The sequence below is a fragment of the Trachemys scripta genome, chromosome 16 (genome assembly GCF_013100865.1).
Source record: "Trachemys scripta elegans isolate TJP31775 chromosome 16, CAS_Tse_1.0, whole genome shotgun sequence".
In the NCBI taxonomy this organism is placed as follows: domain Eukaryota; kingdom Metazoa; phylum Chordata; order Testudines; family Emydidae; genus Trachemys; species Trachemys scripta.
This window is the reverse complement of record NC_048313.1, coordinates 5,858,280-5,884,938: the sequence shown is the minus strand read 5'-3', so window position 1 is coordinate 5,884,938 and position 26,659 is coordinate 5,858,280. Positions and strand designations below refer to the sequence as shown.

The following is a 26,659-nucleotide window of genomic DNA, read 5'->3' as shown; positions in this document are numbered from 1 at the left end:
CCCCGCTCCGCCCTGCCCTTTCCCCCAAGCCCCGCCCTGCCTCTTCTCACCCCTGCTCCGCTCCCATTCCACCCCTTCCCCCAAGCCCTCACCCCTGCCCTGCCTCTTTCCAGCTTCCATCCCCTCCAATAAGTGACGCCGTGGGCCAGCGGGGCAGAGCGGAGAGGGCGGACTGGGGCCAGACCCCCCCACTAACTCCTCAGGCCGCCTAGGACATTGCATCCCCATGAAGAGCGGGGCCCCCCCAAAGCACGGGTCCTGGGGCGGTTGCCCCAGTCTGTCCTATGGACGGGACGGCTCTGCTTGGACCCATTCTGGGCACCATCAAAAATTATACAAACCTGGTGCCCATGACCAGACCGTGCTCTGGTCTTTCTTTATAAGTAGCATTGAGGTCTGCTGAATTCACATCCTGCCTTGTCTGCTCTTAGTGCTGATATCAGTCAGTGTGTGTCTGTGCAGCGCCCGGCGCGACGGGGCCCCGGTCTCGGTCACTGTGTGTCTGGGCAGCGCCCGGCGCGATGGGGCCCTGATCTCAGTCACTGTGTGTCTGGGCAGCGCCCGGCGCGATGGGGCCCTGATCTCGGTCACTGTGTGTCTGCGCAGCGCCCGGCCCGACGGGGCCCTGATCTCGGTCACCGTGTGTCTGGGCAGCGCCCGGCGCGACGGGGCCCTGATCTTGGTCACTGTGTGTCTGGGCAGCGCCCGGCGCGACGGGGCCCTGATCTCGGTCACTGTGTGTCTGGGCAGCGCCCGGCCCGGCTCTTCTCCCCGCAGCCCCAGCTGGGCAGTGTTAGTACAGCCGGGGCCAGCGCCGAGCCTGCAGCTCAAGGGGCTGCCATGGGGACACGGGGAGCTCGGGGGAAATGGGGGATCTGGGCAGGGCTGGGACGCTGCCCTCAGGCGACAGGCTGGGCTGGGAGCCTGGGGCAGCCTGAGCGCAGGGGGATCTGCTACCCAGGGGCTCTGGGGGTGTTTGGCTCCGGCCCAGCAGCGCCCCCTCCTGGGGGTGGCAGGCGGCTGTGACGGGCGCATTTCCCCACAGGGTCAAGCGAGAGGAAGATGCTGCTGCTGACGCGGGTCGTGTTGCTCTCAGCGCTCTGCGCCGCGGCGCTCGGTGAGTTCAGATCCCCCGGGCTGGGGGTGGGGGGCAGGGCTGGGAATCCCTGATGCAGCGCAGAACCCAGGGGGTGGAAACGCAGGCGTGGGAAATTAACGATGGAGGCACCCGACTAACCCAGCCCCTGGCCTGGAGCCCGGGGCTGGACTTGCCCCTGCAGAGCTAGAGATACCCCTCGGCTTCAGTCCAGCCCATCCCTCCATGAGGCAGGGCTGGGTCGTGCCCCTGCCGCCCGTTCCCAGAGCCCTAGTGTTCATCGGCCCAAGGGACGAGGCCCCTGGCCCTGCCCAAGGGGAACCGATCCCAGAGTGTCTTGTCGCACACTTCCCACCCAGGCTGTGTCCCCTGCCAGCCCAGCTCAACCCGAACTGCCCTGGGGCAACCAAGAGCCAGAAAGGGCCAGCTCCCAGCATGCAGAGGGGCAGCGAGCTGAGGCTGTGTGGGGAGGGCAGGGGAAAGGGGGCTGGGGAGGGGGAGAGCAGGGGCAGAGGTGGGGTGGGGGGGAGCTGTAACAACACTATCTGGTCCCCCAGCTCCCACCAAGGCCCCGTTAGCAGGATTCATGCTGGGAATGTCCCTGCAGCCAAGAAATCGCCCCTGGATCAGAGCAGGGCCCATCTACCCCGGTGCTCCGGCTCCGGCAGCGGCCAGTGCCAGATGCTCCAGAGGGAGGTGACTGACACCCCCTAGTGGACCATGATGGAATAACCCAGCCACAGGGCAATTTCCTTTCTGCTCCCATCAGTTAATGGCCCCAAGCCCTGGGGCGGGAGCCCGTCCAGTCCCACGCTGGCTGTTCTCGTTCCCCATAGAAACCTCTGATCCGTTGCTGGATCCTGCTCGTGGCCCAGTGACAGCCAGTGGCAGCGAGTTCCACAGGCTGATTGTGCCCAATGAGCCTTTTCTCAGGGTCGGATGTTCTGACCTTCCAGTTTCTGGGGCACTGGGCTCCATCCTGGTCACCCCGACTCGGAAGTTCCTGGCATAGGGGCAGGGGGGTCAGCAGTGGGAGACCAGAAGGATCAGGGGCCTCCCGGATGCAGAGAGAGCGGAAAGGCTGCAGGGCAAAGGGGACAGGCTGTAGGGCTGCAAGTGACCGGAGGGGGCAGAGGAGACAGATGGGTTCTGAGCCGCACACCCTGGGCGGGAGCTTCCCCAGCCCGGGATGAGTTCGGAGCACCAGCCCCACCCACATTCTCCAGCCCAGCCCTTGTTTGGTCTCCCTCCAGCCTGGCCTGGCTCCCCATTCGCCCCTTTCCTGCCAGCGGCGGGTGCTGCTGCACGGCGAGCAGGCTCCCGGCCAGGCCTCTCCCCAGCCCCGTCTCATTTAACGCAGGGCTGCGCGTCCTCCCTGCGCCGTGCACGGCCTTTACTGGCCCCACTCCCTCCCCATTGCCGCAGCCCCACTCAGAGCACCAGCTATGGGCCCGATCCTGCTGCGTGGGCTGGGGCAGGTGGGGGGCAGCCACATTAATCCAGCCCTTTCTCCCCTCCCCCCATGGCACAGGCTGCCCCCGCATCATCTCACGCCGCCAGTGGGGGGGGGCCCGGCCCCCGAGAAACAGGGTCCCACTGAGGACCCCAGTGCCCTACGTCATCATCCACCACACGGCAGGGAACCGCTGCTACACACAGGCCTCCTGCAGCCGGCAGGTCAGGGGCATCCAGAACTACCACATGGACACCCAGCGCTGGCCCGACATCGGCTACAAGTGAGTGCGGCAGGGTGGGGCGGGGGCCTCCACAGAGCTGAGGGGCATATGCCCCTAGGAGGCCATGGGGGGCAGGAGGGGTGAAATGTGGGTTATACAGACCCTCCCTTCCATCGGGGGGGGGGGGGGGGAAGCACCCTGCAAAGGGGGCGCTGAGGGAGGATGGGGAGCCAGGGGAGGTGCTGAGACTTGGAAGTGCGGGAACCGGATTTAGGCTGGGAAGGGCCAACCCAGTAGTTCCTGACTCTGTTTCTCAGGCAGTTCCTCAGCAGTTGGCCCCCCGTGTGCCCCCCCATGCCCTGCCCAAGTGCTGCTGCCCTGTCCCATCCCTCGCCCCACCCCAGCAGCTGCCGCACATGCTCCTGCCCCGCCCCCAGACCGGGACCCAGGGGGGCTGGAACACGGGACCAGGCTGGGCCTTGGCTCCAGACCCTCCCCCAAGTCCTGCCCCCCCATGAGTCTGGGGGAGGGGGGCAGGTGGAAAACGTGGCAGGTGCAGAGATGTGTTTGCACCCCCAGCCCTCCCAGCTCTGCGAGCCCTGCCTGCCCTGGAGGGGGACGGGGGCCACAGAGCCCCTGGCAGGGGGAGATTGGGGCGGGGGCTGAGGGAGTCCCTGAAGAACGGGGGATGGGACAGGGCAGTCATAAAGCTGGTGGGGGGATGGAGGGCCACAGGGAGCCCCTGGGCCATGCCAGGAGCTTGGCTGACAGATGCTGCGTGGCCTGTGCCCTGCTCGTCTCTGACTTTGCCCCGTGCCGGTGTTATCAACACCTTTCCCTGGGGCCGGCCTGACGCCCCGCAATGAAAACCTGGCTGGAGATTTTGCTCTGTGAAATGTTTTGAGATGGTGACGTCGGGGGATGAAAACCCAGCTGGGAATTTCCCGCAGGGTGGCGGGTCCCAGGGCTGTTCTCCTGCCCCACATCTGGGCCGGCTACAGCCCTCCCTCACCCCCCACCTGTGTGCAGGTGGGGCCCAGGGCTGCTTCCATAAGGGGCTTTACACAAAGCGCCACCTAATGGCCAAACAGTGCAATACAGGTTAGCCCCCCATTCCAGTCCCTTTCCTCAGTGGGTCTTTAGCTGCATGGCAGAGGATTGAGCTTCTAGCTCCGAGGGTCCCAGGTTCAAACCCGGGCAAGGCCAGCGACGACCCTGGGGGAGCTGCCAGGAGCGATGGGGAGGGGAGGCTGCGGCCGACGTGCCTGTGCGGGTCTCACACTGCGCTCTGCCTGCAGCTTCCTGATCGGCGAGGACGGCAGAGTCTACGAGGGCAGAGGCTGGAGCAGCGTGGGGGCCCACGCCTACAACTGGAACTATAAGTCGCTGGGATTCAGCTTCCTGGGCAGCTTCTCCAGTACGTGGGTCCCGTCTGTACGGATTTCCCCGCTAGGGTTGCCAGGTGCCCGGTCGAAAGGGGACCCGGGCAGCTCTGGTCAGCACCGCTGACTGGGCCGTTAAAAGTTGGTGCGGGCTGGCAAGCTCCCTACCCGGCTCTGTGCAGATCCCAGGAACGAGCCGGCATTTCCTTCCAGCTCGGGGGCATCCACGGAGCTCCGCACGCTGCACCCACTCCAAGCTCCGGCTCCGCAGCTCCCATTGGCTGCACTTCCCGGCCAATGACAGCTGCGGAGTTGGTGCTTGGGGTGGAGACAACATGTGGAGCCCCCGTGGCTGCCCCCCAAGCTGGGGGGACATGTCGCCGCTTACTGGGATCTGCCTGAAGTCAGCACCGCCTGGAGTCTGCACCCCAAAGCCCTTTCCATGCCCCAATTTAGAACCCTCTTCTGCACCCTAACTCCCTCCCAGAGCCTGCACCTCACACCCCCTCCCGCACCTCAACCCCCTGCCCCAGTCCTGAGTCTCCTCCCACACTCCGAACCCCTCAGCCCCAGCCCAGAGCCTCCTCCTGCACCCCAAACCCCTCATCCCTGGCTCCACCCCAGGGCCTGAGTCCTCATGCTCCCCCCCCCAACCCAGTGAAAATGAGCGAGTTAGTGAGGGTGAGGGAGAGAGAGCGAAATAGGGAGGGGGGATGGAGTGAGTGGGGGAGGGGCCTCAGAGAAGGGCGGGGCAGAGGTGGGGCCTCAGGGCAAGGCTGTTCGGTTTTCTGCAATTAGAAAGTTGGCAACGCTCCCAGGCCGTGCTGGGAGCTGGGAATCCCTCCTGCAGGGCTCCCGCCCACACCTGCTCTCCTGATGCCCGGGGCAGGGGTTTCTGCCCCCAGAGACCATCTCCGGTGATGTAGGAATTGGTAACTAATGACGACGGGTCACTGCTGCAGAGCGACCTGGCTGGCTGCAAGCAAACAACGTGGGGTTTTCATCCAGCCAAGCACAAGGGCAGGGATGGGGCCCAAGAAACGCAGGCCAGACCTACGGCCTGGGGCCTGGAGAGCAGCGACCCAGAAAGGATCTAGGGCCAGGGAACACAGCTGAGCAGGGGCAGCCCGTAGGACCCTGGCGCTGTAGTGACGTGGGAGAGTACAGGGAGGGGAGAGTGAGTAGGAGCGGGGGGGGGGGTGGTCACCTGTATACGGCATCACTGGACCCGTCACTGGATCCCCTGGCTGGCTCTGGTGGCCCCTACTCCCCTGTTTGTCCCTCCCAGGATCCCATGAGCCCTGCGTGTCCTCGCGTCGCCCTGGGAGCTCAGGTGTGGCTGGTGACCCCTAAATCCTGCCCAGAGCCCGGCTCTGCAGGGTGCAGCCCCTAGGCTGGAGGTGGGGCCTGCGGCCCTGGCCTCCCCCGGCAGAGAGCGCCTGAGCTGGGCACTCACAGGGTGGCGGCAGGTGGGGACACTGAGCTCCCTGTGACAGGTTCCCTCTGGGGTGCCACTTGGAACTGGGGTACCACTGAGCCACCAACCTGGCTTCCCTTTACGCGGCGCTGCTGTGACAGGCTCTCAAGGCCCCTCCAGCACACGCAGGTAGGGACACCCCCAGCTGCAGAAACACACAAGATGCTGAGATCAGCTCTGAATGGGAAGGCTCAGGTAAGGGATTGCCCAGCCCTCAAGTGCGCCCCCCCCCCTCTAGAGGAGAAACCCAAAATTGTACCGTCTGGCACTGGACAGCGCAAGCTCATGAAATTCACCCCCTCCCTCCATGGGGAGAAAGGCAGGCACAGCTTTTGCCCCCCAGTGATGATTTCCACACGCTGGTTTTAGACCGAACAAAAGCAAGTTGATTAACTACAAAAGATAGAGCTGAAGTGATTATAAGGGAGAGCAAACAGAGCAAAGCAGATCGCCAAGCACATAAAACAAACACGCAAGATAAGCTTAAGCTAGTAAAGAAACTGGCTCCCAGCAGTAATTTCTCACCCTACATGTTTTAGGCAGATTGCAGAGATTCTTGAAGGCTGGCTGCACTGGCCTGCAGCGAAAAGCTTCAGAAATTTCATTCACAGGCTAGACACCCTTCCAGTCTGGGCTCAGCACGTCCCCCGCCGTCCGCCCCAGTCTTTGTTTCTTAGGTGTTTCCAGCAGCCATCCTGGGCAGGGATTCCGTGAAGAACGAGCGTTGATTATGTCACTCCCCTGCCTTAAATAGCTTTACATATGGTGGGAAGCCTTTGGGCACTCACAGGGCGGCTGCAGCTGGGGGCACTGGGCACCATGTGCCCCCTCCCAGCTGAGAGCTCGGGGGCAGAGGTTGGGATTCAGCAAGAGATCTGCCCCTGGGCTAACCCAGCTGGCTTCAGCGCCATCCCGCCGGGCTCCGCCCCAGTCGAGCTCCCCCCTGTGAGGCACCGGGCTGGGGCACAGGGCTAGGAAAGGGGGGGAGGGACCTTGGCTAAGCAAATGCAGCTGAGCGGGGGGGATGCATTACCGAATGTGTGGGAGGGAGTGACACTGACATGGCCAATGGAGAGCGTGGGCAGAGGGGGGTTATTTATTCAGGCCACAGTCACATCCCCTGAGCAGCAGAGAGGGGCCAGGGTGAGATTAACAGGGGGCTGCTCTGTCCTGCAGGCAGAGCCCCCAACGCTGCCGCCCTGAACGCCGCCAAGAGACTGATCCAATGCGCCGTCTCCAAGGGCTTCCTGAGCCGCAGCTACACCCTGAAGGGGCATCGCAACGTGAACCCGACCAGCTGCCCCGGGAACGCCCTCTACAGGGTCATCAGCAGGTGGCCCAGGTTCAAAGCCTGAGTCACTGCAGCCTCGGGGAAGCCCCTGCACCCACCGCTGACCCCGCCTGCGGCTTCTGCCTTCTCGAGCAGCACCTCCGTCCTCCAGCAGGGGGCAGCCTCCCACTTCCCGCCCACCTGCTGCCTCCTGGGGCCCGGAGAGCAGGGATCTGAGAGTTGGGGTTACGCTCCCGTCTCCCCTGGGCTCTGCTGCTCCCCGTCACCCCGGGGGGGCTCAGATTTCTAATGGCACCTGGGAGCCACCTGCCTCCCCCAAGCTGCTTCCTTCAGCAGAGGCCAGGCCTAGCCCCTCGCTCCCGCCCGGAACGGGCACGGCGGCTCAGCCCGGCTCCACACACAGCCAGGCCCAGGGTCTGACAGCATCCAACGGGTGGGGCCAATCCTCAGCCGAGCTCCGTGGCGACAGCCCTGCCAATCCCTGGGCAGCTCAAGGAATGTCGCCTCCATTCCCCTGTTAAACGTCTGAGCAATTCTCAATTCCAGAGTCAAACCCTCCTCTGCCCCCAGCCCCCTGACATCTGCAGTGAAATTCATCTGGACTCCCCCAGAAATTGGTCGCTATTTACCCCACCCCACAAAGGGAACCCCAGTGTCCCCGAGCCCTGACCCGTTTTTAATTCAAGTGCGATTTGCCTCTAACCCAGCGCCCCTGCGGCTTAGCGCTTGCTTTGCTTGGGAGCTTCTGAGCAGTGACAATAAACCAGCTTCTAGCTCATGAAAAGTTGAAGCGCCGTGAATCATTTCATCCCCTGTTAAACCATAACCACCTCCCGCCGCTGGGCTGGGCTGGGAGAGCTCAGAGAGTGAGATTATGGTCTGTCAGAGTGGCACTAAGAGGCCCCACTACGCTAGGTGCTGTACACACAGAGCATGGGACAGACAGTCCCTGCCCTAAAGAGCTAACAGTCTAACTAGACACAGGGTGAGAGGGGAAACTGAGGCACAGGGAGGGGAAAGGGTTTTGCCCAAGCTCCCAGGCCAGTCAGTGACAGAGCAGGGAACACACCCCATGGCTGCAGTCCAGTGCTCTGCCCACTAGGCTGTGCTGCCTCTCAGTCCAACTGTAAGACAAATAAGGGAAAAAATAGAAAAGTTTAAGGGAAACAAGGGCCCCCCACTATGGGCAGGGCCGGCCCCAGACTAAACGGCGCCCCAGGTGAGCAGCGTCTTCGGCTTCATTTTTATCTAAGCTGATAGAAACTGTTTTTAGTTTAAGAATAACTGAAATGTACTCACATGAGGAAATCGATCCGTGTCCCGGTCTCGGGTGGGCCAGTATTAAATAGTGTTACTGCAGGTGGGAGCGTTAGATGGAAACCCTCATCCTTTAGTTCCCAAGGGCGCTTTTCTCGCCTCCGCCCTCGCCAACGGACGCTCAGCGTCCGAGAGATCCCAAGACTGGCCAAAGGCATTTTCCAGCAATAAAATAGCCGGCGAGGCCCGTCTCCCGTCAGCCATCGTCCATCCAAGACATGTTGTAATGAGCCGGAGTTTCAAAAGCTGCGTCCACCACGCGCGACTGTGCCCGGCCGTGGGAGCAGAATCCTGAGAGTGGCCTGCGGCTCTGCATCATGTATGAATTGGAGAACTGGGAGGGGCGAGGTTTCAGAGTCGTAGTTCTGTTAGTCTGTGTCAGCAAAAAGAGCGAGGAGTCCTTGTGGCCCCTTAGAGACTAACACATTTATTTGAGCATAAGATTTCGTGGGCTAAAGCCCACTTCATCAGATGCATGCAGTGGAAAATACAGTAGGCAGATATAGATAGATATATTCAGAGAGCATGAAAAAAATGGGTGTTGCCATACCGACTCTAACGAGACTAATTGAATAAGGTGGGCTATTAGCAGGAGAAAAAAAACTTTTGTAGTGATAATCAGGATGGCCCATTTCAAACAGTTGACAGGAAGGTGTGAGTAACAGTAGGGAGAAAATTAGCACGGGGAAATAGTTTAGTTTGTGTAATGACCCAGCCACTCCCAGTCTTTATTCAGGCCTAATTTAATGGTGTCCAGTTTGCAAATTAATTTGAGTTCTGCAGTTTCTCATTGGAGTCTGTTTTTGAAGTTTTTTTGTTGAAGAATTGCCACTTTTAGGTCTGTAATAGAGTGACCGGGGAGGTTGAAGTGTCTCCGACTGGTTTTTGAATGTTATGGGTGTTGGCCAATTCAACATAGGGTCTTTATAATTGACGTCTGAACATTCCCCATGTCCAGCGTCCTGTGAATTGTTCAAGAGTGTTTTCCTGTCCGCTGGGAGCCGGGGCTTTTCAGCACCCCCCCAATAACAGCAACAGGAAACCCATAAGAGTTGGTGACGCAGCCCCTGGCAGGATGGTTGGCTGAGTCCCCGGTCGCCGGGCACAGGGTTGTGTGCTGGGGGGCTCAGATCTTTGCTGGGATAACCAGCCTCTGCGGGGAAATGCAGCCCGGCACAGACGGCTCGAATGGGACTTTCTGGCACGTCTGGTTTAAATGGGACCTAAGCAGTGCCAGGCTCTTGTGCCGGCTGTTGCCATGGTGCGGAGGGGGCAGTTTTACCCGGGTGAGCTGAGCACGTTGGGATCTTTGCTGGCCTCTCCCCAGGAGGGAATGAGTGTGGGGACGCAGTTCCCTCCTGACTCCACCAGGGGGCGATAGCCCATTGCAGGGCAGGAGCCTTTGGTGACAGCTGCTGAGCGGGTGCATGTGGCCAGGTGGGGCCCATCCGCTAACCCGCCTGATGCATTTAACAGCCCAGCCTGGCGCTAGTGCCCGTCTGGCTAGAGCTGGATCCCCCCGAGTGCTAGGCCCCGATCCAGCCGGGTGCCCATTTCTCCCCACTCTCAGCCCTTTCAGTGCAGGAAAGTGAAGAGTTAACTGGGGCAGCGACGTGTTATCGCAGGGGCGGGTCCCCACAGCGATCCCACCGCTGCCACCGTCTGTTCCGTTATCTCTCCATGTCCTTGGCCCGCACCTGTCAGTTCGGTGCCTCCGGCGTTAACCATTAAACAGGACTTCCTGTTTGCCGCAAAACGCAGCAGGACCGAACAGGGGAATGAGTAGGGTTGCCAGGTGTCCGGTTTTCAACCAGAACACGTGGTCGAAAAGGGATCCTGGAGGCTCCTGTCAGCGCTGCTGATCGGGCTGTTAAAAGTCCTGTTGGTGGCGCAGCGGGGCTAAGACAGGCTCCCTGTCTGCCCTGGCTCCGCACAGCTCCCAAAAGCGGCCGGCATTTCCCTGCAGCTCCTAAGCAGAGGCGGAGCCAGGGAAATTTCGCATCACCTCCGCAGCTCCCATTGGCCAGGAACCGCAGACAATGGAAGTTGCATGGGTGGGGTGCGGGCAGTGCGCACTGCGCAGAGCCACCTGACCGTGCCTCCGCCTAGGAGCCCGACATGCCGTCCACTTCCAGGAGCAGCGTGGAGCCAGAGCAGGCAGGGAGCCTGTCTTAGCCCCACTGTGCTGCCAACCAGGAGCCTCCAGAGGTAAGAGCCACCTGCACCCCGAACCCTCTGCCCCAGTCAGAACCTAATTCCCTCCCAGACCCCGCACTCTACATCCCCACCCACACCCCCTGTCCAGGCCTGAGCCTAGGATGACCAGATATCCTGATTTTCTAGGGACAGTCCCAATACTGGGGGCTTTTTCTTATGTAGGCACCTATTACCCCCTCCCCCCATCCCAATTTTTCACGCTTGCTAGCTGGTCACCCGACCTGAGCCCCATCCCACACTCAAAATTCCTCCCAGGGCCCACACCCCGAACCCTTTCCTGCATCCCAACCCCATGTCCCAGTCCTGAGCCCCCTCCTGCACCCCAAACCCCGCATCCCTGGCCCCAGCCCAGAGCCCACACCCACAGCCAGAGCCCTCAGACCCCTGTACCCAACCCCCCTGTCTCAGCCCTGGGCCTGCTCCTGCACTCCAAACCCTTGGCCTCCAGCCTGGAGTCCCCTCGTCCACCCCAACCTCTCATCCCTGGCCCCACCCCCAGCTGGAGCCCTCACCCACACCCTAACCCCCTGCCCCAGCCCGGAGCCCCATCCCACTCTGAACCCCTCATTTTTGGCCCCACCCTGGAGCCCGCGCCCTCAGCTGGAGCCCGCATCCCTCCGCACCTGAACTCCCTCCCCCAGCCCAGTGAAAGTGAGTGAGGGTGGGGGAGAGTGAGCGATAGAGGGAGGGGGGCTGGAGTGAGTGGGGGCTGGGGCCTCAGAGAGGGGTGAGGCAGGGGCAGGGCTGTGGGAAGGGGCGGGGTATGGGGCAGGCCAAAGGTGTTCGGTTTTGTGCAATTACAAAGTTGGCAACCCTAGGAACGAGAAAGAGAAAAAGGAGAAGAAACGCCAACGCAAAGCTGGTGGGGGGCGCATATTAGGGTGGCACCCGCTGGCATCACTGGCCCAGGGACTGGAATCCAGAACGCCCTGTAATAGGGCTTGGAGATATGGAAACAATGCTGCCAGATAGACCCTGGTAAGCAAATAGAAAGGTGTACGAGGCAGAGATACAGGAAAGTCCACAGTTTTCCCCAGGAATTGAAATAAGGGCAGGGGGGTGTTTGAATTTTCAGGGGGGGTGAGGGCCAATGAGGGGCGAGACTGTGAGGGTGAAGGTGGGCTGTATGGCACCATAATGAAAACTGAAAAATGTTTCATTTGATTAGATTGAACTCATGTTTTAAAATCATCACACAAATTAAAGTTGGCTACTCAAGCACTACATCTACATCCTTCTTGGTTTCTTCTTGTAATTTTGCACAACTCTGTTAATGAACGTCTCAAATGCAGTGCGTTCATCTTTGGTGACTTCTTGTGTGTCCGGTGTGACATTCTATACCTTGGGGGAGTGCCTTGTAACCCCCATACTCCTCATTTATTTACAATTGTGATCTTGCATATAAAGCATGGCATGTAAGGTATCAGGGAAAATGTTATGATCTGCTGAAACCCACCCACTGTTCCATCTAAGTATATGTATCATTAATTCATATGAAGTTATGAGATTGTGTTGCAGGTTTGTCAGTAAAACATGCTGCAAGCTGGGGAATCGGCCAGATATTAGCTCCCCACAGACAACAGCAAGGAAAGTAATCAGCCCCTGGACAGGTGTCAAACAACCATCAGCAGCCATTGTCCAGCAAGGGAGCTACAATTCAATGACTCACCTGCATAAGGCCACACCAGGGGAATTGCTCAGTCTGGCCTGGAGACTCAGCAATGCCCCCCCAGACACGCCTGGACTTGTGTTCTCCAAGCACATGGACTGAGGGCTGCAAGCAACAAAGACACTGAGAAGACTGAAGACTCCAATGGAGGGAACTGGCCCAGGTTTCAAGGGTGTAATATCCAGGGGGGGTGAGAAAAACTGCTTAATCTAGATGTTGCCCAATCTAATAGGGTTGAAAGTTTAGACTGTGTGTTTATATTTTATTTTCCTTTGGTAACCAGTCTGACCTTTTACCTACCTTATGATCACTTAGAATATAACTTTTGTAGTCAATACATTTGTTTACTTGTTTATCTTTACCAGTGAGTTTGTCTGAAGTGTTTGGGAAGGGTGTTTGCTCAGGTTTACAAAGGCTGGTGTATATCCGCTTTCCATTGATGAAGTGGTGAACCAATTAATAAACTTGCTCTGCTCGTCTTGAGCAGTGCAAGACAGTATATTCCTGAGGTACAAGGCTTGGAGCTGGGGGAATTTAGCTGGTGCCTGTCTCTGTGTGATTCATGAGTGGCTCTGGGAGCATTCATGCAATCCAGCCGGGTGTGGGGCTCCACATGCGGTTGTGCTGAGTGATGACAGCGCCTGGAGGGGTTTGCTGCTTGTCACTAGCAAAGCATTGTGAGAGACAGCCCAGGCGGGAGAGTTAAGGAGGCACAGTGGTCCCACAGGCCCCGGCTGCACCCCAGGGATCCCGTCACAGTGGCGTAGTCGGCAGGGTGAAATACACACAGCTTGTTGTACTGAGCAAGATGTGCACTTCATACACTGGTGTGAAGATTTGAAGTGGGGTGGCTAAGGACAGTCAGGAGGAGGCTACCGGTTTGTTGTTTTCTGTTTGCTTATTTTGGGAAAGGGAAGTAGGGACAGAAAAGCAGGAAAATGCGTGAAAACAGTGAAGCCATTCCTAGGTTGGAGTTTTTCGAGTGCAGGTTGCAGAAAAAGAGAGAGAGCACCAGAGACGTTTGGAACGGAAAGAACTGGAGATAAAGGAAAGCTAGCAGGGGGAAAGAGAAAGACATTAGGAGAAAAGAGAAACAAGCTAAAACGCCAACCGGACCTGCTAGCGAAGCAGAACCAAAGCCCACCCACCCCAGTGATTCCCATTACTCCAAAAATCCACAATTGGGACCATTTATGTCTTGCATACAATGAGACAGACAATATTGCTGAATATCTGACTACATTTGAAAGGCTGTGTGCAGTGCATGAAATGCCTGATGCCAAGAGAGTACCTACTCTGATTGCAAAATTAACCAGTAAAGCCCTAAGTGTATTCAATGACATGCCCATAGAAGGTGCTTTAAACTATTGTAAATTCAACAATACTGTTTGGCAAAGGTTTAGATTACCCCTGAAACATATAGAGATATATGTAGGAATCTTAAGAGGGATACTGGTAGGAGTAACAGGGAATAGGTGAACAAAATGAAAGATTTGATGGGAAAGAGGGTAAGGGCCAAAGGTGTTACAAGCTTTGAGGGAATGTTTGATCTTCTAGAATGTTCTAGAGCATTTCCTAGGCAGATGTAAAGCAGTGTTTATGGGACAAAGATGTAAAGTCTGTGGAGGAGATGGCATCTCTAGCTGATGCCTTTGAAGAGACCCAGGCATCTATTGAAAGCAAACTGCCAAAACAGGGGTTTGAACATGGAGGGAAGGGAGGATGGAGCATGGCTGGTAGGCTGGGTACTCACCTCTCCAGAACCAGTCCTCTAACCCTCATCCCAAGCCTCCTGTAAAAACAGAAGAGCCCAAAAGGTGCTATCACTGAAATTCCACTGACCACCTGCTAGGAGGAAGCATGCAACCAAGAGCTCATGTTAGTTCTTCTGTCCTCAACACAGAAACCTTCCAAGTGATCATATTGGTTTGTGAGATTAGCCTCTGCAGAACCAAATGTGGAGCATATTAAGGCTGTCTGAATTAATGGCAGGGAATACTTGGGGCAGAGAGATACAGGGCCCCAGATTTCTCTAGTTAAGCAGAGTGTGGCCCCAAGGGCCAGTATATTACCTGGCCAAATGGCAGAGATTGTGGGGGTGGGTGAAACCAGATTCCTCGTACCACTAGCTAAAATCCATGTGGAGTGGGAAGTTTTGGAAAGTGTTTTGACTGTGTGGGTGATGGAACACCCCCTAGTTTACCTGCTTCTTGGGGTATGTCTACACTACGGGATTAATCTAAATGTACAGAATTCGAATTTTGGAAACAGATTGTATAAAGTCGAATGTATGCAGCCACAGTGGGACCTGGAATGGGGGATCCTCCATCACCCCTTTCTCTGTCCCTGAGAAGTCAGCTGAGTGACTGCTCCTCACAAGGAGGTCGGTTACACAATTCCTAGGTGCACAGATGCTGACTCAGCCATTCGGTCCTGGGCCTCCTCTCCCGAGTGACCAATGAGGAGACATTCCTGTCCTGCCACTATTCCTTCCCCAGTTTCCTCCTCTGGGCCCCGCTCTCAGACACATCTCTGTGCTCCCTAGCAAGGGGTCCGTCCCTTCTTCAGCTGCAGAACTCTGCTAGCTAACAACTGGGACAGTTTCCTTAATCACTGAAAACACCCTCTCCTGCCCCCGATACTGAGGGTGTGTTGCCTTCTGCTGGAAAGGAGCTAGTCTCAGCCCCTCCCATATTTGGAAGCACCCTGCCTCCCTGTGTTACAGAGTCAAAGGAATCCTCACCCACCTCAGTAGTTTCCGACATCCCATCCCCCTTCTCTGGGCTCCCCTCTGGGACACCTCTCCCTATGGTCCCTAGAGTGGGATCTGTCCCTGGTTCACGTGCACCTGTTGGCAGCTAACAACCTGGACAGTTCTCTCCCTGGCAGGCATTACACCCCCATCCCTTCCTGAGGCGGTGTTGCCTACAGCTGCATTGCAGGAGCTGGTCTCAACCAACCTCCCACCTGGAAACATGTGGCTTCCCCCAGCTGTAGAAGAATCAAGGAGACTCTCTTCCATTCTCTCAGCAGTTCCTGTGACCTTACCCTTTCCCTCGGGGGTCCCAGCATAAAACTCCTTCTTGCTGCGGGCAAATACCTGAACCCAAAGCTACCCGGAAAACATTATTCCCAAGAAGCAGGTAAACTAGGGGGTGTTCCATTACTTTCCAAAACACTTTTCAAATCTTCCCACACCACATGGATTTTAGCTAGTGGGCGGAGGAATCTGGTTTTGCCCACCCCAACAATCTCTGCCCTGTTCCAACACCAGGAGAAAGGTGAAGGGCCGAAGAGAAATCAGGATCTCAGATTGATAGTGCCCAGGGCCAATGGGGAGCTGCCAACACTCTATGTGAGTCCAAATGACAGGGCAGCAGACCAATGAGAGAGGCAGGAGCCCAGGGGCCCATCCTCTGTGTGAGCTGGGGCTGCCTGAGGCAGAGCAGGGCAGAGTTAAGGGGAGCTAGGCTGGACTGGGGGCAGAGGAGAGCCAGAGCCAGGGGGCCGAGCTCGGCTGGAGCAGCTGGGAGCTGGGGCAGCACAGACCAGCCGCGCCAATGGGGAGCCAGGGCCAAGCTGCAGGGGGAGCCGCGGGCCCAGAGCCGGGGCAGCGGGCACCGGCCATATCACACAGTACCCTGCAGCTGAGAGCGACGAGCGGCTGGGGACAGCCAGGGGGACCTGGGAAGAGAGCCCAGCCCAGCGGCGGGGGGGTGGTTATGGTTTAACAGGAGATGAAATGATTCACGGCGCTTCAACTTTTCATGAGCTAGAAGCTGGTTTATTGTCACTGCTCAGACGCTCCCAAGCAAAGCAAGCGCTAAGCCGCAGGGGCGCTGGGTTAGAGGCAAATTGCACTTGAATGAAAAACCCCTTTGTGGGACTCTGCGAACCACCCGCCGGGTCCTTCCCAGGCCGGTGGGCGAGAAGCGCGAGGCTGCCCCCTGCTGGGGGGTGGAGGTGCTGCTCAGGAAGGCAGAAGCCGCAGGCGGGGTCAGCGATGGGCGCAGGGGCTGCCCCGAGGCTGCAGGGACTCAGGATTTGAACCTGGGCCACTGGGTGATGACATTGTAGAGGGCGTTCCCGGGGCAGTCGGTCTGGCTCACGTTGCGATGCCCCTTCAGGGTGTAGCTGCTGCTTAGGGAGCCCCTGTTGACGGCACATTGGATCAGGCTCTTGGCGGCGTTCAGGGCGGCAGCGTTGGGGGCTCTGCCTGCAGGACAGAACAGCCCCCTGTTAATCTCACCCTGGGCCCTGGCCCCTCTCTGCTGCTCAGGGGATGTGACTGTGGCCTGAATAAATAACCCCCTCTACCCACGCTCTCCATTGGCCATGTCAGTGTCACTCTCCCTCCCCCCCGCATTGCGTTCAGTATTGCATCCCCCTCCTGCATTTGCTTGGCCAAGATCCCTCTCCTTCGCCACCCTTTCCTGGCCCCGTGCCCCAGCCCTGTGGCCCACGGAGGAGGAGTTTGACAGCGGTGCAGCCCAGCGGGATGGTGGTGAGGCCAGCTGGGTTGGCCCCATGCCCCGGGTGTCAGGTTGGCAGGGGTGAGCAGCTGTGGGCGGGAGCCCTGCAGGAGGGATTCCCAGCTCCCCTCAGGGCCTAGCTGGGAATCCGTACAGATGGGACCCACGTACTGGAGAAGGTGCCCAGGAAGCTGAATCCCAACGAATTACTGTTCCAGCCGTAGGCGTGGGCCCCCACGCTGCTCCAGCCTCTGCCCTCGTAGACTCTGCTGTCCTCACCGATCAGGAAGCTGCAGGCGGAGCGCAGTGTGAGACCCGCACAGGCACGTCAGCCGCAGCTTCCCCTCCCCATCGCTCCCGGCAGCTCCCCCAGGGTCGTCACTGGCCCTGCCCGGGTTTGAACCAGGGACCCTCGGAGCTAGAAGCTCACTCCTCTACCATGGAGGTAAAAACTCACTGAAGAAAAAGGGACTGGTTGGCGGGGGGGGGGGGGGGGGGGGGGGGGGGCGGACCTGAATGGCACTATTTGGCCATTAGGTGGCGCTGTGTGTAACACCCCTTATGGAAGCAGCCCTGGGCCCCACCTGGATCCAGCTTGGGGGTGTGCAAAGGCTGTAGCCGGCCCAGATGTGGGGCAGGAGAACAGCGCTGGGACCTGCTGGCTTGCGTGTAAATCCCAGCTGGGTTTCCATCCCCCGACGTCGCCATCTCAAAACATTTTATGGAGAAAAATCTCCGGCCAGGTTTTCGTTGCGGGACGTCAGGCCGGCCCCAGGGAAAGGCGTTGGTAACGCCAGCACGGGGCGGTGTCACAGACGAGCAGGGCGCAGGCCACGTGGAGTCTGTCAGCCAAGCTCCTGGCACAACCCAGGGGCTCCCTGTGGCCCTCCATCCCCGCACCAGCTACATGACTGATCCCTTCCCATCCATCCCCCGCTCTTCAGGGACTCCCTTAGCACCCCCATCTCTCCCTGCCAGGCCTCTGTGCCTCCACCCCCCCTCCCCTTATGCCAGGGTCCCATTCTCACCCCATGCCAGGCGCGCTCTGTGCCCCCCCCATTTCCACCCACCGTAGCTGGGGCTCGGAGCACACCCTCCCCAATTCCCTCTTTTCAGCCAAAAATATTAAATATAAAAATCAAATCTCTTCTATGGAGACTCCATCCCTCCCCCAGCTTTCCCCCGAGTGTGATCTCTGCTGCCCCCCTTTGGCTGCCTGGGGGCAGTGGCCCTGAGTCTCCCCCATAGCTGTGGGGAAGCCTCCACCCCACCCCACCCTGCCCCCACTCACTTGTAGCCGATGTCGGACCAGCCGTTTGAGTCCATGTGATTGTTCTGGATGCTCCCAGCCCAGTGAAAGTGAGTGAGGGTGGGGGAGAGTGAGCGATGGAGGGAGGGGGGCTGGAGTGAGTGGGGGCTGGGGCCTCAGAGAGGGTTGAGGTAGGGGCAGGGCTGTGGGAAGGGGCGGGGTATGGGGCAGGCCAAGGGTGTTCGGTTTTGTGCAATTACAAAGTTGGCAACCCTAGGAACAAGAAAGAGAAAAAGGAGAAGAAAGATCAAGGAAAGTAATCAGCCCCTGGGCAGGTGTCAAACAACCATCAACAGCCATTGTCCAGCAAGGGAGCTACAATTCAACGACTCACCTGCATAAGGCCACACCAGGGGAATTGCTCAGTCTGGCCTGGAGACTCAGCAATGCCCCCCAGACACGCCTGGACTTGTGTTCTCCAAGCACATGGACTGAGGGCTGCAAGCAACAAAGACACTGAGAAGACTGAAGACTCCAACGGAGGGAACTTCAAGGGTGAAACCTGTGTACTATGAACTGTAATATCCAGGGGGGTGAGAAAAACTGCTTAATCTAGATGTTGCCCAATCTAATAGGGTTGAAAGTTTAGACTGCGTGCTTATATTTTATTTTCCTTTGGTAACCAGTCTGACCTTTTACCTACCACTTATGATCACTTCAAATATACCTTTTGTAGTCAATACATTTGTTTAATTGCTTATCTTTACCAGTGAGTTGGTCTGAAGTGTTTGGGAAGGGTGTTTGCTCAGGTTTACAAAGGCTGATGTATATCCGCTTTCCACTGATGAAGTGGTGAACCAATTAATAAATTTGCACTGCTCGGCTTGAATACTTGGGGCAGAGAGATACAGGGCCCCAGATTTCTCTAGTTAAGCAGAGCGTGGCCCCAAGGGCCAGTATATTACCTGGCCAAATGGCAGAGATTGTGGGGGTGGGTGAAACCAGATTCCTCGTACCACTAGCTAAAATCCATGTGGGGTGGGAAGTTTTGGAAAGTGTTTTGACTGTGTGGGTGATGGAACACCCCCTAGTTTACCTGCTTCTTGGGGTATGTCTACATTACGGGATTAATCCGAATGTACAGAATTCGAATTTTGGAAACAGATTGTATAAAGTCGAATGTATGCGGCCACACTAAGCACATTAATTCGGCGGTGTGCGTCCATGTACCGGGGCTAGCGTCGATTTCTGGAGCCTTGCACTGTGGGTAGCTATCCCATAGCTATCCCATAGTTCCAACAGTCTCCTCCGCCCATTGGAATTCTGGGTTGAGATCCCAATGCCTGATGGGTACAAAAACATTGTCGCGGGAGATTCTGGGTACATCCTCCCCCTCTCTCCAGGAAAGCAATGGCAGAAAACTGTTTCGCGCCTTTTTCCTGGGTGAACAGTGCAGACGCCATACCATGGCAAGCATGGAGCCTGCTCAGCTCAAGACAGCAGTCATGAATATTGTAAACACCTCGTGCGTTATCGTGCAGTTTATGCTGAACCAGAACCTGCAAAACCGGGCGATGAGGAGTAGCCTACGGCAGCGTGGCAGCGAGAATGATGAGGACATGGACATGGAATTCTATCAAACCGCGGGCCCCGGTGCTTTGGAGATCATGCTGTTAATGGGGCAGATTATAGCTGTGGAACGCCGATTCTGGGCCCGGGAGACAAGCACAGACTGGTGGTACTGCATAGTGTTGCAGGTGTGGGACGATTCTCAGTGGCTGCGAAACTTTCGCATGCATAAGGGCACTTTCATGGAGCTTTGTGACTTGCTTTCCCCTGCCCTGAAACACCAGAATACCAAGATGAGAGCAGCCCTCACAGTTGAGAAGCGAGTGGTGATAGCCCTGTGGAAGCTTGCAACGCCAGACAGCTACCGGTCAGTCGGAAATCAATTTGGAGTGGGCAAATCTACTGTGGGGGCTGATGTGATGCAAGTATCTAAAGCAATCACTGAGCTGCTGCTACGAAAGGTAGTGACTCTGGGAAATGTGCAGGTCATAGTGGATGGCTTTGCTGTAATGGGATTCCCTAACTATGGTGGGGTGATAGATGGAACCCATATCCCTATCTTGGCACCGGAGCACCAGGGTATCCAGTACATAAACCGCAAGGGGTACTTTTCAATGGTGCTGCAAGCACTGGTGGATCACAAGGGACGTTTCACCAACATCAACATGGGCTGGCCGGGAAGGGTTCATGATGCTCGCGTCTTCAGGAACACTACTCTGTTTAAATGGCTGCAGCAAGGGACTTACTTCTCAGACCAGAAAATAACCGTTGGGGATGTTGAAATGCCAATAGTTATCCTTGGGGACCCAGCGTACCCCTTAATGCCATGGCTCATGAAGCCATACACAGGCAGCCTGGACAGGAGTCAGGAGCTGTTCAACTACAGGCTGAGCAAGTGCAGAATGGTGGTGGAATGTGCATTTGGACATTTAAAAGGTCGCTGGCGATCCTTACTGACTCGCTCAGACCTCAGCCAAACCAATATCCCCATTGTTATTGCTGCTTGCTGTGTGCTCCACAATCTCTGTGAGAGTAAGCGGGGGAGTTTTATGGCGTGGTGGGAGGCTGAGGCAAATCACCTAGCGGCTGATTATGCGCAGCCAGATACCAGGGCGATTAGAAGATCACACCAGGAAGCGCTGCGCATCAGAGAAGCTTTGGAAACCAGTTTCATGACTGATTCATAGATTCATAGATTATAGGACTGGAAGGGACCTCGAGAGGTCATCGAGTCCAGTCCCCTGCCCGCATGGCAGGACCAAATACTGTCTAGACCATCCCTGATAGACATTTATCTAACCTACTCTTAAATATCTCCAGAGACGGAGATTCCACAACCTCCCTAGGCAATTTGTTCCAGTGTTTAACCACCCTGACAGTTAGGAACTTTTTCCTAATGTCCAACCTAGACCTCCCTTGCTGCAGTTTAAACCCATTGTTTCTGGTTCTATCCTTAGAGGCTAAGGTGAACAAGTTCTCTCCCTCCTCCTTATGACACCCTTTTAGATACCTGAAAACTGCTATCATGTCCCCTCTCAGTCTTCTCTTTTCCAAACTAAACAAACCCAGTTCTTTCAGCCTTCCTTCATAGGTCATGTTCTCAAGACCTTTAATCATTCTTGTTGCTCTTCTTTGGACCCTTTCCAATTTCTCCACATCTTTTTTAAAATGCGGCGCCCAGAACTGGACACAATACTCCAGCTGAGGCCTAACCAGAGCAGAGTAGAGCGGAAGAATGACTTCTCGTGTCTTGCTCACAACACACCTGTTAATGCATCCCAGAATCATGTTTGCTTTTTTTGCAACAGCATCACACTGTTGACTCATATTTAGCTTGTGGTCCACTATAACCCCTAGATCCCTTTCTGCCGTACTCCTTCCTAGACAGTCTTCTCCCATTCTGTATGTGTGAAATTGATTTTTCCTTCCTAAGTGGAGCACTTTGCATTTGTCTTTGTTAAACTTCATCTTGTTTAACTCAGACCATTTCTCCAATTTGTCCAGATCATTTTGAATTATGACCCTGTCCTCCAAAGTAGTTGCAATCCCTCCCAGTTTGGTATCATCCGCAAACTTAATAAGCGTACTTTCTATGCCAATATCTAAGTCGTTGATGAAGATATTGAACAGAGCCGGTCCCAAAACAGACCCCTGCGGTACCCCACTCGTTACGCCTTTCCAGCAGGATTGGGAACCATTAACAACAACTCTCTGAGTACGGTTATCCAGCCAGTTATGCACCCACCTTGTAGTAGCCCCATCTAATTTGTATTTGCCTAGTTTATCGATAAGAATATCATGCGAGACCGTATCAAATGCCTTACTAAAGTCTAGGTATACCACATCCACTGCTTCACCCTTATCCACAAGGCTTGTTATCCTATCAAAGAAAGCTATCAGATTGGTTTGACATGATTTGTTCTTCACAAATCCATGCTGGCTGTTCCCTATCACCTTACCACCTTCCAAGTGTTTGCAGATGATTTCCTTAATTACTTGCTCCATTATCTTCCCTGGCACAGAAGTTAAACTAACTGGTCTGTAGTTTCCTGGGTTGTTTTTATTTCCCTTTTTATAGATGGGCACTATATTTGCCCTTTTCCAGTCTTCTGGAATCTCTCCCGTCTCCCATGACTTTCCAAAGATAATAGCTAGAGGCTCAGATACCTCCTCTATTAGCTCCTTGAGTATTCTAGGATGCATTTCATCAGGCCCGGGTGACTTGCAGGCATCTAACTTTTCTAAGTGATTTTTAACTTGTTCTTTTTTTATTTTATCCGCTAAACCTAGCCCCTTCCCATTAGTATTCACTATGTTAGGCATTCCTTCAGACTTCTCGGTGAAGACCGAAACAAAGAAGTCATTAAGCATCTCTGCCATTTCCAAGTTTCCTGTTACTGTTTCTCCCTCTTCACTAAGCAGCAGGCCTACCCTGTCTTTGGTCTTCCTCTTGCTTCTAATGTATTGATAAAAAGTCTTCTTGTTTCCTTTTATTCCCGTAGCTAGTTTGAGCTCATTTTGTGCCTTTGCCTTTCTAATCTTGCCCCTGCATTCCTGTGTTGTTTGCCTATATTCATCCTTTGTAATCTGTCCTAGTTTCCATTTTTTATACGACTCCTTTTTATTTTTTAGATCATGCAAGATCTCGTGGTTAAGCCAAGGTGGTCTTTTGCCACATTTTCTATCTTTCCTAATCAGCGGAATAGCTTGCTTTTGGGCCCTTAATAGTGTCCCTTTGAAAAACTGCCAACTCTCCTCAGTTGTTTTTCCCCTCAGTCTTGATTCCCCTGGGACCTTACCTATCAGCTCTCTGAGCTTCCCAAAATCTGCCTTCCTGAAATCCATTGTCTCTATTTTGCTGTTCTCCCTTCTACCCTTCCTTAGAATTGCAAACTCTATGATTTCATGATCACTTTCACCCAGGCTGCCTTCTACTTTCACATTCTCAACGAGTTCCTCCCTATTTGTTAAAATCAAGTCTAGAACAGCTTCCCCCCTAGTAGCTTTTTCAACCTTCTGAAATAAAAAGTTGTCTCCAATGCAGTCCAAGAATTTGTTGGATAGTCTGTGCCCCGCTGTGTTATTTTCCCAACATATATCCGGATAGTTGAAGTCCCCCATCACCACCAAATCTTGGGCTTTGGATGATTTTGTTAGTTGCTTGAAAAAAGCCTCATCCACCTCTTCCACCTGGTTAGGTGGCCTGTAGTAGACTCCTAGCATGACATCTCCCTTGTTTTTTGCCCCTTTAAGCCTAACCCAGAGACTCTCAACACTTCCGTCTCCTATGTCCATCTCTACCTCAGTCCAAGTGTGTACATTTTTAATATATAAGGCAACACCTCCTCCCTTTTTCCCCTGTCTATCCTTCCTGAGCAAGCTGTACTCATCCACACCAACATTCCAATCATGTGTATTATCCCACCAAGTTTCAGTGATGCCAACAATGTCAGAGTTGTATTTATTTATTAGCACTTCCAGTTCTTCCTGCTTATTCCCCATACTTCTCGCATTTGTATATAGGCATCTAAGATACTGGTTTGATCTTTCCTCCCAGTTTTGTCCTGACTCTCCTTTCTCTCTGCCAATATAGCCCACACTCCCTCTCGTTTCCGACCCATCTCCCCGGTCTCCATGTTCCCCACTTACCTGTGGGCTTTGCTCACCTGTCCCCGTCGAACCTAGTTTAAAGCCCTCCTCACTAGGTTAGCCAGTCTGTGTCCGAATAGGGTCTTTCCTCTCCTCGAAAGGTGAACGCCATCTCTGCCTAGCAGTCCTTCCTCAAATAGCATCCCGTGGTCTAGGAAGCCAAAGCCCTCCTGGCGACACGATCTTCGCAGCCAGGCATTCACCTCCATGATGCATCTGTCTCTGCCCGGGCCCCTACCTTTGACAGGAAGAATTGAAGAGAATACCACCTGCGCTCCAAACTCCTTCACCCGTACTCCCAGAGCCCTGTAGTCACTCTTGATCCGCTCAGTGTCACACCGCGCAGTATCATTTGTGCCCACATGGATGAGTAGCATGGGGTAGTAGTCAGAGGGCTGGATAATCCTCAACAATGCCTCCGTAACGTCTTGGATACGGGCCCCCGGCAGGCAGCATACCTCCCGAGATGAAATGTCAGGGCGACAGATGGGCGCCTCCGTCCCCCTCAGCAGAGAGTCTCCGACCACCACTACCCTACGTTTCCTATTCACAGTGGTGGCAGCAGACTCTCCAGCCTTAGGGGTACGAGGCTTCTCCTCCTTTACTGTAGGGGGTGATTCCTTCTTTCCTGTATCAAGAAGAGCATAACGGTTACCTATAACCACGGCAGGAGGGTTCGGAGCAAGGGTGGAGCACTGCCTGCTGCCAGAAGTAACCAGCTGCCAGTGTCCACCCTGAGCCATCTCCTCCTCCACCAGTGGTGTATCAGCAGTCCTGTGTACTGGGACAGCTACCTCAGCTGTCTCCACATGGACACTGTCGAGGAATTGCTCATGGATACGGATGCTCCTCAACCTAGCCACCTCCTCCTGTAGCTCTCCCACCTGCTGCCTGAGAGATTCCACCAGCAGGCACCTCTCACATTGGATGGTCCCCCCAGCCTGGATATTAGTAAGTGGAAATTGCAAGTTACAGTCTTTGCAAAAGCACACCAGGATCTGGGTAGAGGCATCCATGCTTAGGCACTCTGTCTGGCTACAGGCACAGGTGGAGGAGACAGTAGCAGTGCTGGCACAGGTGTTGCGGGTCTTCCTAACCATCGTAAGCCTCCCTCTGTCAAACTCCCGTCTGCAGCCCCCTGTCAGCTGAAAGGGTTGTTTAAGCAAAAAGTTATGAATGTAGTTGCTTTATAGGTATTAAGGGGAATCAAGAGAAAACAGATGGAACTGGCAAGGGACCCTCGCCCCCTTCCTGCTCCCCTTCCTAACTCCCTTGCGAAACTCCCTGTTAGCAGCCCCTGTTCGCAAAGCTGGTCAGGCTACGGTGTGAAAGTTCTGTTTGTTGAAAACCCGCCCCCTTGATTGACTCATTCCCTGTAAGCAAACCACCCTCCCCCCTTAAATCACAGCTTGTTTTTAAAGGAAATAAAGTCACTACTGTTTAAAAATCATGTATTCTTTATTAATTGATTATAAACATAGGGAGAGAACCGACAAGCCCAGGTGGGGTTTGGGAGGAGGATAGGAGGGAAGTAAAAGGACACTGAAAAAATTCAATATAATGACAGCCTTTTGGTTGGGCTGTCCACTGGGGTGGACTGGGAGGGTGCACGGAGCCTTCTCCCCCCTCCCCCCCCCCACGTTCTTACACGTCTGGGTGAGGAGGCTATGGAACATGGTGAGGGGGGAAGGAGGTTATACAGCAGCTGCAGCGGCACTCTGTTATCCTGCTGCCGTTCCTGAAGCTCCACCAGACGCCGGAGCATGTCCGTTTGATCACGCAGCAGCCCCAGCATTGCAGCCTGCCACCTCTCATCTCGAGCATCCCTCATGACCTCACGTTCACTGGCATCTTTCCTGTACTTAGATACTACGTCCTTCCACTCATTCAAATAAGCTCTTTCATTGCGGGTGCATTCCATTATTTCTGAGAACATCTCGTCTCGCGTCCTCTTTCTCCGCCGCCTTATCTGAGATAGCCTTTGGGATGGAGGAGGGAGGCTTGAAAAATTTGCAGCTGCTGGAGGGATGGAAAAAAGGAGAGAAGTTTTTAAAAAGATACATTTTACAGAACAGTGCTTATACTCTTTCACAGTGAACAACACTATTCACATTACATAGCACGTGTGATTTCAGTACAAGGTCGCATTTTGCATCTTAATATTGAGTGCCTGTGGCTTTGGTGTTAGAGATCACAAACGCAGGTCCAGGCAACAGAATTCGGCTTGCATACGGCCATGGTAAGCCATTGACTTTTGGCTTCTGCGCCCTCCTTTCCCACATACCAAGCAAAGCCCGTTGAGTGCTGTGGTTTTCCTGTTAACCTTCAGCAGCAGAAAAGAAACTAACCCTCCCCACCACCATCCAATTCTCTGGGATGATCGTTCTATCCCTCCCCCCACCACATGTCTGGTATCAGGGAAGATCCCTGCAGAAACCAAACTAACCCTCCCCCCTCCATGAATTATCTGGGATGATCGCTGTACCCCTCCTCCCACCACGTGGCTGGTATCAGGGAAGATCCCTGCTAGCCAAACGCAAAAAGCTCAGCACCAATTACCCCATCCCCTACCCCCTGCGCTTTGCTAACTGCAGGGAAGGATTTCTTTTCAGCCACAGGCAAACAGCCCAGTAAGAAGGGCCACCTCTGTCCCCTTAATTAAATTCCCGTATTTCAACCAGGTTACCATGAGCGATATCACTCTCCTGAGGATTACACAGTGAGATAAAGAACGGATGTTGCTTGAATGCCAGCAAACACCGGGACCATACGCTGCCAGGCTTTGTCATGCAATGATACCAGATTACTTGCTACTAGCATGGCGTGGTCAAGTGTCCTACCATGGAGGACGGAATAAGGCTGCACTGCCCAGAAACCTTGTGGAAAGGCTTTCGGAGTACCTCCAGGTGAGCTTCATGGAGATGTCCCTGGAGGATTTCTGCCCCATACCCAGACACGTTAACAGACTTTTCCAGTAGCTGTACTGGCCGCGAATGCATCCCAAGTCCTCAGGGCAAAGTAATCATTAAAAAACGCTTGCTTTTAAACCATGTTTTATATTTTAAAAGGTAAACTCACCTGAGGTCCCTTCCATG

The 26,659-nt window shown here is 55.2% G+C and overlaps 2 protein-coding genes across 2 annotated transcripts; one reads left to right on the top strand and one right to left on the bottom strand.

The window, feature by feature from the left end:
- The first annotated feature begins 1,062 nt into the window (after nucleotides 1-1,062).
- On the top strand, nucleotides 1,063-6,986 carry LOC117888942 (peptidoglycan-recognition protein SC2-like). Its single transcript, XM_034792738.1, has 4 exons — nucleotides 1,063-1,117; nucleotides 2,628-2,832; nucleotides 4,071-4,189; nucleotides 6,808-6,986. Exons 1-4 carry the CDS (start codon nucleotides 1,063-1,065, stop codon nucleotides 6,984-6,986), a joined length of 558 nt encoding a protein of 185 aa, XP_034648629.1.
- An 8,857-nt stretch (nucleotides 6,987-15,843) lies between these two features.
- On the bottom strand, nucleotides 15,844-17,923 carry LOC117888941 (peptidoglycan-recognition protein SC2-like). The gene is made up of 3 exons (XM_034792737.1): nucleotides 17,889-17,923; nucleotides 16,769-16,887; nucleotides 15,844-16,341 (listed from the first exon to the last, which is right to left on the bottom strand). The coding sequence occupies exons 1-3, from the start codon at nucleotides 17,921-17,923 to the stop codon at nucleotides 16,163-16,165; spliced, it is 333 nt and encodes a 110-aa protein (XP_034648628.1). The 3' UTR covers nucleotides 15,844-16,162.
- Nucleotides 17,924-26,659: the final 8,736 nt, after the last annotated feature.